The sequence below is a fragment of the Eutrigla gurnardus genome, assembly GCF_963514095.1.
Source record: "Eutrigla gurnardus genome assembly, chromosome: 21".
Lineage (NCBI taxonomy): Eukaryota > Metazoa > Chordata > Actinopteri > Perciformes > Triglidae > Eutrigla > Eutrigla gurnardus.
The window spans coordinates 10,792,969-10,805,489 of NC_139932.1; the positions used below are offsets into that span (position 1 = coordinate 10,792,969).

At 40.0% G+C, this 12,521-nt stretch overlaps 1 protein-coding gene across 3 annotated transcripts in view; it reads right to left on the bottom strand.

The window, feature by feature from the left end:
- Positions 1 to 2,781: 2,781 nt before the first annotated feature.
- Positions 2,782 to 12,521, bottom strand: part of col7a1l (collagen type VII alpha 1-like) — a 47,299-nt gene continuing 37,559 nt past the window's right edge. For 2 of the 3 annotated variants that reach the window (XM_084038567.1, XM_084038565.1), the window contains 26 exons: positions 11,692 to 11,718; positions 11,548 to 11,607; positions 11,077 to 11,202; positions 10,883 to 10,954; positions 10,637 to 10,672; positions 10,417 to 10,476; positions 10,245 to 10,289; positions 10,114 to 10,149; positions 9,460 to 9,495; positions 9,206 to 9,262; positions 8,940 to 9,011; positions 8,674 to 8,745; positions 8,556 to 8,591; positions 8,368 to 8,448; positions 8,243 to 8,296; positions 8,110 to 8,163; positions 7,962 to 8,024; positions 7,810 to 7,872; positions 7,608 to 7,724; positions 6,743 to 6,820; positions 5,781 to 5,834; positions 5,628 to 5,676; positions 4,920 to 5,132; positions 3,923 to 3,994; positions 3,049 to 3,267; positions 2,782 to 2,931 (listed from right to left, as the gene is read on the bottom strand). In XM_084038567.1, the coding sequence (XP_083894693.1) occupies positions 3,059 to 3,267; positions 3,923 to 3,994; positions 4,920 to 5,132; positions 5,628 to 5,676; positions 5,781 to 5,834; positions 6,743 to 6,820; positions 7,608 to 7,724; positions 7,810 to 7,872; positions 7,962 to 8,024; positions 8,110 to 8,163; positions 8,243 to 8,296; positions 8,368 to 8,448; positions 8,556 to 8,591; positions 8,674 to 8,745; positions 8,940 to 9,011; positions 9,206 to 9,262; positions 9,460 to 9,495; positions 10,114 to 10,149; positions 10,245 to 10,289; positions 10,417 to 10,476; positions 10,637 to 10,672; positions 10,883 to 10,954; positions 11,077 to 11,202; positions 11,548 to 11,607; positions 11,692 to 11,718 (1,842 nt within the window). In that variant the 3' untranslated portion in view covers positions 2,782 to 2,931; positions 3,049 to 3,058. The remainder of the gene's footprint in view (positions 2,932 to 3,048; positions 3,268 to 3,922; positions 3,995 to 4,919; positions 5,133 to 5,627; positions 5,677 to 5,780; positions 5,835 to 6,742; positions 6,821 to 7,607; positions 7,725 to 7,809; positions 7,873 to 7,961; positions 8,025 to 8,109; positions 8,164 to 8,242; positions 8,297 to 8,367; positions 8,449 to 8,555; positions 8,592 to 8,673; positions 8,746 to 8,939; positions 9,012 to 9,205; positions 9,263 to 9,459; positions 9,496 to 10,113; positions 10,150 to 10,244; positions 10,290 to 10,416; positions 10,477 to 10,636; positions 10,673 to 10,882; positions 10,955 to 11,076; positions 11,203 to 11,547; positions 11,608 to 11,691; positions 11,719 to 12,521) is intronic. The other variant, XM_084038566.1, reaches the window with a different exon arrangement.

Sequence of the window (12,521 nt, forward strand, 5' to 3'; positions counted from 1 at the left end):
AATTAGTTCTTTTTAGAACAGTAGACGTTTGTCAGGTCTGCTATTTAAGGACCACGGACAGCTCCCGTTCAGCACCACGGACAGTTCCATGAATCAGACAGAACATATAGAACATTAAAACACTCAGGGTCATACGAAAGTGACCGACAGTTTACTGAATTTCCATTGTTAATTGATACATTGTACTCAGCACATACACTCATTAAACAGTCTTGTCTTATAGGCTACATTTTAACACACAAAACAATCAATCATCAGATGATCTTATAGATCCGTTATTAGACAATAGCAACTTTTGCATTGATTGGATTTAACTGGTGTTTCTTCTCCTCAGAGAGGCACTGCTTTGGGGCTATTATCATTTTGCCTTTGAGTCTGTATGCCCATGGGTTAATGCAGTATAACGCCTGCAGCTTTAAATTGTGTAAAAGGTGATTGTAAATGGACCACAGAGGAGTCTTGATGTACTAAAGAACTATCTAAATAAGACAAAGCAAGTGTCATGTTGGAGGATAATTAGCCAAAGGGATTTTTTACTTTGTCTGGAACAAACCAAAAGTCTCTTTCTTACAAAAACAGGTATTTTTATAAATGGTACATTAACCATGACTAAAGTCATCAGTAACAGCTAATAAACCTCTCATAAAGAGTGGCTGATTAAAGAAGACTTGCTTTCACCAAATTACTTTTTAGGATTATACTACAATGTAAACATAAAAACGTGAAATATAAACTCCTGAAATATACTCCTGGAATATATATGGTACATTGTCATCTTTTACAGTTTTTGTGATTAAAATATTCAGCAAGGTTTTCAAAGAATATATGATTTGCTGTATATATGGCTATTTACCTTCTATAGAAGAACGACACCTGAGATCCAGAGAACAGTGTGTTTTATTTAAAACTCAGAGTGTACACACAGCACATGCCATGGGAACCACCTGCAGAGATGCATTACTGCATCTCAAAGCCAAGAAGGAAAAGGATCAAAGAGTGCTGGTTCATGCTCTAATGAGCAACTTCATTGTAGGAATTAATATGACTGTAAGTCTTGACAGCAGGAGTAATCACAGCCTGTGACACGCCATGCAATGAGATGTCCTCCCACACTTGCTCCCACTCTGCAATCGATCTCTGAAAAGGAATTAATTGCTCCTCTGCAACATCAATGGAGAAATCCCACATTCATTACTACAATATATGCTGGATTATGTTGTTGTTCGTCACTTGAAACAGAATGTGTTTAGAACGTTTGCTCAGGTGCGAAGGGGTATTGACCATGTTTCTTTTTCTTTTCTTGTTGGAAATAAAGTTGTCTAAACATATTTGAATGATCAGTTTCTTATTATAAGCATTGGGAGTCTGAGTTTTGTTTATTTCATGATTTCTGTATGTCACCGTCCTTGTTTTTCTCACTGGATTTAAGCGAGTGGGGCTCAGTTGGCAAAAGGTGATGTCAGCTATTTCCTAGACCAATTAAAGTTTAGCAGCACCCACACATTTTAACTCAGTTTTGTCAGAATATTTACTTTTATAGTAGCCTTAACATCCACTATCGGTTTGATTTAATTCTTTAGGAGAGATTTTTACTTCCTAAATCTATTGCACAAACTTTTGTTTCGTGTTTTATTTATGTAAATGTAAATCTTAGTCGATATTGTATATGTGTAAATTCACATAATCTATTACTGGGCCAATGAAAGCAGAAAAGAAGAAGAGTGCTAGCAAGCAAACATGGTGTGATGATGTAAATAATGCACAATTTAAAACTGGCTTTGCAAATGCTTTATGATGAAGGAAAAGCAATAAACCTTTTGTTAGACCTCCAGAATTCACACAATTCATTTAACTGTTGACAGGAAAAATATCTATTTTTTATGAAAATATGTGCTGTCATTTCAAGCACAAGTAGATCTATTTTAACTTTAAAGAGTATATTGAGTATAGTGATTTGAAAGCTAAAATTGTAAGTGTTAAATATTTTTTGCAGTGTGGCATCTGCCTTAGGTCTTGACTAGTTGTGGTTGGCAGGGGGTGTGGTTCAACAAGAACAGCCTGTCACTGTGGACTACTTTAACATCTTACAGCTCTATGAAGCATCCTCACACGTGGGAGTACATCACAGCGGAGAGTCATGACTAATACAGAGAAGCCTCTGGAGGCTTGTTGGGTAAAGACGTATCTGTCACATTGAGGCGGATGGAATTTGGGCTTTAAATATTTTCAAAGAGTGATCTTTTAAAGGACTTCAGGTAAAGAAAACTGTTAGTAGAGCAGGTGCAGCATGTTGCACTGAAGCTTAACATCAAGGTATCCTCTTTAAAACATCAACCAATGACATCCTGAGAATCTCAGTTGTGTTGTGTATTTTCACATGTCACCATGCCAGAAAGAAAAAAAACCTTGAATGTGTGCTGCCCCCTCATCAACACCCACGCAGGAATCCCCTGCTACTGCTGTGTCGGTCTGATGGAGAGTACTCTAAAACCGTCCCCGCGTGATCTCCCTCACTGGGCTCCTGTTGGTGCCTCATCTGGCTCCCAGCCTGACCCATCACACCCCCTGCCAAGGGAACATATGTGGTGGCGAAGGTGGCAGCAGGCAGTCAGCTATCGGCTTCTTATTTTTCTCGCCGCACAGGAAGCAAGGCGATTGAGAAAACATAAGACAGATGACAGCGTGTCCAATAAAGAGACTAGGGAGGGACGGAGAGAGAAGAGGCGAGCACGACAAAGACAAAGAAAGACAGATTGAATTTTTCAGGATTGTCTATTTCAGAAGCAAGTAAAAGTAACAAAAATCACGAAAGATCTGTTAAAATATATAAATACATCTGATACAAAACACAAATTAGAACATTTTACACAGTTATGTACAACAATGATTTTGTTGATTGTGGTTGCTAGTTTCCCCTCCTGGGCTCCACACCTGTGGAAGTGTAAAGACATTTTTATTTCTAAGATAAAAGAAAAGGTGAACAGAATATTAGATTCTCCCATTAGCACTGTACAACCACAACCTTTTAAAGAAGAATTAGCTACTTACAACGTGTATTTCATCTGTTATCAGACTGGATCTTCCCAGCTCTCCTCTCCATCCCACACCCACTCAGGCACTCATGTCTCGAGGAGAATCGGTTTCTGTTGCCGCCACAACCGCCATACACAAACGGCCTGCACCCCCCTGAGCCAGGGTGGAAGTACCAGAGCAGAACATAGTCTGAACAGGCCCCCTCTGACATCGGCTCCAGGCAGCGGTCTGCTGCTGAAATGGCATGAAAAAGAAAGGTTAAAAATATCCCACAATCTGAGATGCTGTATGTTTACTGTAATTCCTCATGTCAGGTGTTGATTTGCTGTTAAAAATGAAGGACATGTTAAAGTGTGTTGGAGGAGAGACATCACTGAAAATATTATTCCTGCATGATGAAGTCTTTCCACTCCAAAAAATACGTATAGAATCCACTTGGGGCCACTATTGTGCAAAATGCCTGGTAGAGTTATCATTAAGAGGGTAGATATAAGAGTATTTCTGACAGGATTTCATAAATTACATGTTTAAAAACATGTAATTATCTCTGTATAATATGTCCAATATCTCTGTATTGAACATACAGAACACAAATTAGTGAACGTCCCAAAATGTCAGACTATTATTTTAAATCTTAATATGTAACTGCAAAATTTCTTGTTGTTTTCACACACGTTTTAGGATGAAATCTAGCAGAGACTGTCAAACACTCACAGATTTTGTTTTTCCTCCATTATTCTCTTCAGCCTCATGTTGTTAATAATTTCAGGCAACTCATTACTCATGGAATGTGAAAATGAGAAGAGAAAGAGACCGAGAGTGATACACAGAGCGAGTAATGAGAAGGAAAGATGGGAAAGAAGAAAATGAGCTGTCTGTGGTCACTCACCAGCAGTGTTTGTTGTAAAAGCCCTTCTTCTCTTCCTCTGTCCCCACTCCACAGTCCCTCCCTCAAGAGAATCTGAACGAAGTTTTACAGGTTAGTGGTTGAATAATCAGGCGGCAAGAGGGCATCTGATTTTATCTCAAATAAACACTAATATTGGCTATTATTATATTAACAAAAATAAACAATGAATACTCAGTTTAGTCAGTTCATCCAGAAACGAAGGAATTTACCATTTATAGCAAATAAAGTTCTGTAAAAGATCTTTTGGTAACAACAGGCGTTTAAATGCATTGCCGAGGCTGGTACAATGTTTTTTTTTTTTTATTCTTTTGAAGCGTCTGAATTATATTGAAATGTGTCCCAACGTGCATGTGCACATTCATTATTCTGTACTCAGAATGAGCTAAATGTCACTCTTTTACACACGATTGTAACTCATGAATAAACATGTTGACATTGACAATGGGCAAAGAGACTCACTCTTTGATTAGTTTTTCTGGTTATGTTTACCCGAAGCGAGAATTAAAATAAATTGGGTTGCACAAAGCTATTATTGCCTGGGGGCTGTATCCGCCAAGAGCTTGATGGAATAGTGTGTGATTACTTGGTACATGTTGACCCTTTAACCTTGTCATGCTGGCCTCAGTAAACAGCAACACTTTGGGAGCTGAGTGCGTTTTATTTATTATTTTTTCAGACATCTTCCTTCCTCTAAATGATAGAAGCATGATAATATAATCTGACATATCCCAATACAGGTAACAATAGATGAGATATTTCTTTCTCCAAACACCTTTAAGTACATTACAGTTGCAAAGTCTTCACTAATACTAGGAAAAACTGCCTACACACATACGTTTGGCATCTGTAACCATTTAGCCGTGACACACACTTGGTCAGACTTTTTAAATGTGTTGCTGATGATGACGTGACATGGGCTCGAACCCTGCAAAATGTTACATGGGTCAATGTGTAACACTGAACTCATTCTTATTACCAGTGTGGTTTAGTAGGGTAGCAGGGGCAGGAGTGGTCATTTCTCCCAGTTTGTGTCCATATTCTTCCACTTCTTCACCTTCCTCCTCCATCACTCCCTCATGGACGTCACGGTTGAGGGATAAAACTACATCGTCCAGCTCTTTTTTATTCTCACTCGCTGCGGTTCTTCCATCTGGATCCACAGACTTCACCATGAACTTGTATTCCAACCCTGTAGAGACACACGGCCGAACCATCATCAACACCAAATATGGTTATGTTTTGTATACATTTTTGAAATATTAGACAATAAGAATATATGACAAAGTTTGAGCATCAAATCATTCTTTCAGAATAATCCGAAAATAACATTTATTTTAAAATAAAACACTCATATATCTCATGTCTGTAATAACAAAACGTCTCCAGTGAAAAAGGTCGACAATCCACAGAACAGAAGAGTCGTGTAAGTGAGTGGTGTCCCACTTAACGGCGGTCTCGTGTTTGTGAATGGCTCAACTGTTGCTGGCACCATGGTGTGTGTTCCTCTGAGAGAACATAACAGATGGCAAAAAACACACGGGTTGCCTTGCTGCTGCCACAGGAGCACACACACACACACACACACACACACACACACACACACACACACACACACACACACACACACACACACACACACACACACACACACACACACACACACACACACACACACACGTCTTACCACACTTTTCTACCACCTCCAGGGTGACCAGCTCCTTCACTTCTTCAGCCTTGATAGAATAGATTCAAAGTAAGTTCATTCAGTTAAACATTAGGGTGTTACTCTGCATTTAATACAGTATATATTTTAACATGTTTGTGTCATAATACGTACTGAGAGTCCAGGCTCCCCCTTGTCTCCTTTTCCTCCTTCAATTCCAATTGTACCCTGCAGTAAAAAACAAAAAAACAACAACAAATTCATGCGATTAATTACATTTCAACCTATATTTATGTGTAAAGCATGTTGTGCTTTGCACTTGTTCGCCATTCTACAAAACACTACACATGTTTCTTACATGAAATATATTCAATCTCTTGTGAAAACACTTCTCACAAAACAGACCAGGAATTGGCAACGAACACGCCCACTCACGCAAACACTAACACACTAACTCAACACCAATCAGCCAAAGCCTTCGCACTACGAACAGACGTCAGATCATCTCAAGTGTTTTGTGAGAACTTTGCAAACACAGAGGCAGTAAGAGGAAGAGAGAGAGGGAGAGGGGAGGAGGAGGAGCAGGAAGAAGAAGATGACGAGGAGGAGGAGGATGACTCAGAAGGGGACGTTGCTTGTGATGAGGATAAGGTGACGATGCCAGACCCTGACATAAACCCTCCACCATCCCTATGTTATTTTCTATCGCATTATCCAGAATTATTTTTGTTTGCGTGCGTTTACACTAACATTGTAATGATTTTTGTCTGTTATTCTATATTTTCTGGTGTTTTTTGTTGTTGTAAAAATCTGTAATTGCAATTTTTCACAGAAGCTTGTATATGAGGAAACATTTAAATATAGTATAGCATACAAAGTACTAAAGTTGTGTATGAGGTACATCAGTGTGTTGTTTTATATACAATACATCACCACAACCAATGACAGATAAAAAGGTAGAATCGTTCCCTTTCACACATGAAGATAAACAGCACTTTTGTATGTTCAGAGGTGTGTGTGTGTGTGTGTGTGTGCGTGTGTGTGTGTGTGTGTGTGTGTGTGTGTGTGTGTGTGTGTGTGTGTGTGTGTGTGTGTGTGTGTGTGTGTGTGTGTGTGTGTGTGTGTAGGACTCTCACACTCTCTCCTCTTAGTCCTGAAATCCCAGGTGTTCCCCTCTCGCATGGCTTCGATCTGCCCCTTCTTCCCCTGGCCCCCTATTTGACAAAAAAAATCAAATGTGCACAGAGACAATACATTGTGGGTTTTTAAAATGATTTCCAATCAACCTCAATGGTAACAAGAAAAAAACAATCTAGCGGCGCACTCACTCCCAAGCAGTATGAAAGACAGACCAATTAGGTATGTCCTCGGAATATCCTCATTAGAGGTTTCCTGGCACCCTCTGTCAACACCGACAGTCTGCTAATTGTAGCTGAAAGGAGCTAATTGAAGAAGATATTTCTTGAAAGCTGCAGACGGAAATAGACCTGCGTGTGTGTGTGTGTGTGTGTGTGTGTGTGTCTGTGTGTGTGTGTGTGTGTGTGTGTGTGTGTGTGTGTGTGTGTGTGATCATTAAGGACATATCTGTGTTGTATCCACTGCTGCGATACAAAGAGCACTGCTAGTCTCTCTGAACAAGACACAGACATGGTGATGACTGTAATCATCCTCCTGTTCATTGTGTTCTGTCACATTCTCAGTCTTCTCTTGTCACATGGACTACAGAAATGTATATTTATTGAAGACTGATGGATAACTGTGTTTGTCTGCACATATACCTGCTCTGTCCCATACAAGGATGACAGGATTAATGGCCTTTAAGCATGTAGATACGAAGAGATTTGTTCTCACATATGTGAATGGGAAGTAAACAGGAGGATCAAGAGAACGGCCTGATATCTTGATATGATGAGATCTGTAATGTTGATGAGGAGCCCACGTTCTCTGTAAAAGAAAGAAGTCAGTATCTTATTTCCTCAATACAACGAGGGAGTCATGTACCTTAGGCCCTGTGATGCCACGGGCTCCTGGGGGCGCTGGCGGTCCCTCATCTCCATCCCTTCCTGGATTCCCCGCTGACCCCTTAAAACCTGGAAAACCTGCGAAGCCTGCTTCACCCTGCATGGAGTACAAAGGTACATTATCACTCCGATACATCAACGAGTTGGATACTGAGCAGTGATACTGATGTGAATTTACTCACCTTGTCTCCTTTCACTCCTGGAGCTCCATCGGCACCATTGATGCCTCCTTGTCCCTTATCGCCCTAAAGTGATATCGCACGAGGAGAAAAGTGAGTTTGTACATGTTTGTTGAACAGAGAAAAAGAAAATAGGACCCTAGTTGAATGTTTACCTTGCGCCCTGTGAGTCCATTCAGCCCAGGTATGCCGGGTGTGCCATGTAACCCCATGTCGCCCTGTTCCACAAAGACAGCGTTACCTAGATTGCTGACTGGACTTCCTCACGTGACATTGTTAGATAGCGTATTATTCAGGACTAACCTTTTCTCCATCCAGGCCTGGATTCCCAATGCGTCCAGGTAAACCTCTGAAACCCTGCAACAGCAACAATATAGTCATATCATGCAAATTAACAAGCTAAAACTCAATAAAATCAAATAATCACTGCCTCCACCTTCTCTCCCTTGTCCCCTTTGTCTCCTGCTAAACCTGGTGTTCCTGGATCACCCTGTAAAAAAATGAATGAATCTTTAATAATTCAGAGGAACAAAATTGATTGTGTATTGATTTTCAATGTACCTGATTGCCCTTCTGGCCCAGCAGTCCTTTGTCCCCTTTGTCCCCCTTGGCCCCGTCCACTCCATGATCCCCATTGCGACCCTTAAATCACATCCTGGATATTACTGTTTGTGATTCCATGAAGTTCAAACTTGAAAATAGAATTTTTTGCATAAAAAACAATCAGAATTTTTGTATTGTTGCTCTACCATCTCTCCATGGAGTCCAGGCCCTCCTGGATCTCCCTGCAGGAAAAAAAAGATTACTCACATAAAAGTGTGGACTGGTTAAACTAATGTCAAAATGTTAAACTGAACCCTAACTTACCTTCTGGCCGACCGGTCCTCGTGCTCCAAAACGCCCCAATGCCCCTTTAGTGCCTGCATCCCCCTTTATGCCCTTAAAAAACAATTTAAGATACATTTCAGATTTTTTTTGCAGTCCCATTTATTACAAATCCAAGTATGAAGCAAACTTTCTATTCTAATCTATCAGAGACTTAATGCTGATCGCTATGACATCACTGTCACGCTCTAAATGAAAGTATTCTTCTTCTTTGCTTTTTTTCAAGTGTTTACATCAGGAGTTATTACCTTGACTCCAGGAGGGCCATCCTCGCCCTTTTCTCCTTTATCGCCATCAAAACCAGGCGGACCTCGCTCACCCTGAAAAAAGAAGTCTTCTAAATTCTTCATAGGTCCTTTTAAAGATTTACTTTTTGTGTTTTATATATGTTTGAATATCAACAGTGTTTATTAATTTGTGATTGGAAGCGTGAAGCATTTGATTGTATTTTTTCTTCATCTCTTATTTATTGTGTGTATTTGTCAACCTCATAGGCAATTGCCAATGATCTCACCGCATCTCCTTTGGAACCCTTAAACCCACGGGGTCCTTGGATTTGAAGCACACTCCCCTGAAGGAAGGGATTACATTGTAAATACCAGCTGCAAATAAATGAAATCTGCAACAACTGATAAAGCAAGTCAAGTGAATGGACATTTATGGAGCCATGAGTAATGTATAGTTGTCGTTTACTCTTGAACGATACACAAAGTGTGCAAACAAACAGCATATGAAGTCCAACAAAGAAACAGCAAACGATCATCATACCCGTTCTCCTCTGACTCCGGCTAACCCACGATCCCCCTGCAAAGAAAGAAGCTTTTAAAACGACCCTCCAAACATGATTATTATTGACACAATACACAACACTACTCAATCCAGTCCAATGCAATCCACGTTTGATAAAATGTGATGAATCCCGACAGTCTGGTTGAAAGCTGGCATCACTACTGACACTTCAGAATGAATGTGAAAGTCTGTGTGAGAAACTAGACATTCAATTGTCATTGTTGACCTCTCACTGCTGACGCAAACAACCATCACAGCCAGTCATGTGTAAATAAATAGGAATTACACGCAGGCAGACGAGGCGAGGAAGTGGACATCTAGCGTCTCACAAATTACAGGACCTTCAGTGTGTGGACATTTTACAGAAACTGCACGACAACTAGAAAAACATCAATATACTTTGGGGATGAAAGATGTCAGAAAACAGCATATTAGGTATGTCGCCTGCTAGATTTTAAAATGAGTGAAAAACCATTTTAACATCGAAATTCGAGTCATTATAATAACTTGCAAAGTCTTTTAAACTTAAATTAGAGCAAGAAAACACCATAGTATTCCAGTATTATTGTATGTTGTGAGTGAAGTGATCAAATGTGATCAAATCAATTGAGATAAATTGTGTCAAGAGCTCACCTTATCACCTCTGCTGCCACGCAAACCTTTTGGACCCTAGAAAATAAAAAAGAAGTATGCTTTCTCCAAATGAACATAAGTGAAAGTCTTAAATGAAATGTTATACTTTTGATTTTTAAAAAGGTGCTTACTAAAGGTCCTGGAATTCCTTTAATGCCTTGAGTGCCTTTTTCACCCTGGAAAGAAAGTAAATCTTTTTTTTGTGCATAATCCACCAATTTAACAGGAATGTGCTGAATGCCAGTAAAACCAGGTTAGATAAACGCCGGCTGGTGAACAGAGTGATGCATTGGCTGGACTCACCTTTCTGCCTTGGAAGCCAGACAAGCCCCTGGCACCAGGCTCTCCAGGGATGCTGTCACCCTGGTGACAATAACAGGGTAATAAAGTAATGATCACCTTTTTTCTACACTGCACACATTGTTGCTACTAACATAAAACAACATTTTTATACTATTATGTTAGATTTATGGGCCAAACAAAATAAAAGTATACTGAAATATCATATATACAACATTCTTACCTTTTCTCCTTTTCCTCCACGCATTCCTGCTGGACCCTTTATTAGAGATAGTGGCAAATTCAATTTATTTATTTATTTCACGTTGGCAATCAATCAGATAAGATGTCCCTCATCAAAATGTCCTCAAATCAAATCAATCTAAATGTTTTAGATTAGAAGTGTGTTATTTTAGAGAGATAAGCCCCGTGAAAATGAACTAAAATCAAACACAGGGCTTGCGATGATGATTTAGCTGATTCGTATTACCTGAAGTCCTGCTGCTCCTCGTGTTCCAGGAGCTCCAGGCGATCCATTCTTGCCCCTTTTACCTCGGTCACCCTGCGTCGACACACAAAACATCTTAGAAGCACGACTATAAAGCATCTATTCACATGCGTCCACTCTCTTCACTTTTACGGATTGAAGCGAGCTAAAAGGCAGCATGTAAATTGAAGATTTACCTCTCTGCCGGGGTCTCCTGGGTCCCCTAAGGGACCCCTGATGCCTGGGGAGCCCTGCATGCCCGTGTTGCCAGTGATACCCTGGATGCCTTGAGCACCTGAAGGCCCTGACTCTCCTGGTTCACCCTGAGGTGTACAGAGGAAGGAGAGAACGATAAAGACAAATGTTTGGGAGACAAAAACACACTTAAAGGTCACTTTGTTCATGTAATGTAATTATTCAGCACTTTTATTACTTTTGAATAATTGTTTCCGAGTAAAGTCTCTTATTTCCTTTATCACTTTATGTGCTCAATTTTAAATGAGTGAGTCACTGAGCCAATCCAATTTGCTAAATTAAAACCGCTAGGAGAAGCAAAGTCAATTAACATGAACGGGATAGAAAAGAGCGAGGAGATTAATTGATTTTGAAAGGATGTTATGAATAAGAGATTGCTTGTATTTATTCATTTTGTTTGCTTGAAATGTCACCTTCTGTCCTGGAGGGCCGGCTTGGCCTTCTGGACCTCTGTGACCGATCCCCGGCTCTCCCTAAAAACACAAAACAGACACTGGCATTAATTTAAACACCCAGATTTCACTGTTACAAATTCAAATAACAAGACGAATATTTACCTTTTGTCCTCTTTCACCAATTTCCCCCTGGAAAATTGTGGACAGAAAGAGTGCTTAGGAGTTGAAAAGTGCACCTCAGCACATTGTTTTTCATGAGCCAAAATAAACCAACACAGAGGACTTTGAAATATATATATATATGAAAAAAAAACACAGAATAAACAGACTTGTCAGCATGTTTAACAAGGAGAATTATTAATGTCTGCTTTAATCTACTGTCTCCCATCCAAACAGAAATAGAGCAGAGGGTGACATCAAAGGCCTGGACTCGAATGGCTTCAGTGACAGGCGAGACGGGAGAGAAGTTCTCCCTCAGCTCTGATGTCACTTACTGATGCTCGGCGGGTATACGGTCGGGGGAGCGGCGAGCACATTTTTTTTATGAAGCGGTGACACATTTCGTGTGGTGACTGTCATCCGCGCTCTGTGATCTCAGGATGATTGTAATGACGCTTCAAATTAGTGCGACCAGTGAGAAGATAGCAGTGAGTCAGGAGATCCTGGCGTTGCGTTTCAATTTAAAGGGTAAAATTCATCCGATTTACAAATTCTACCCATCCAAACTGTTGATTGAACAGCTAAAACACTAAACTGGAATAGTGAACATGGTACCTGCAGAACATTACCATGTTAGTATTGTCATGGTAACAATATTGGCATGCTAAGGTTAACATTAAGCTACTCAAACGGCCTCAATCTGGTTTAAAATGACCTTTTCAATCCTGTGATCAGCACAAACTACATTCTAAAGAAATCTCTAAGAACCACATCTCAACATTAAGTAAGAAACTGTTTTATTTGTGTGAAATTACCCTTTAAATCAGTGTCGT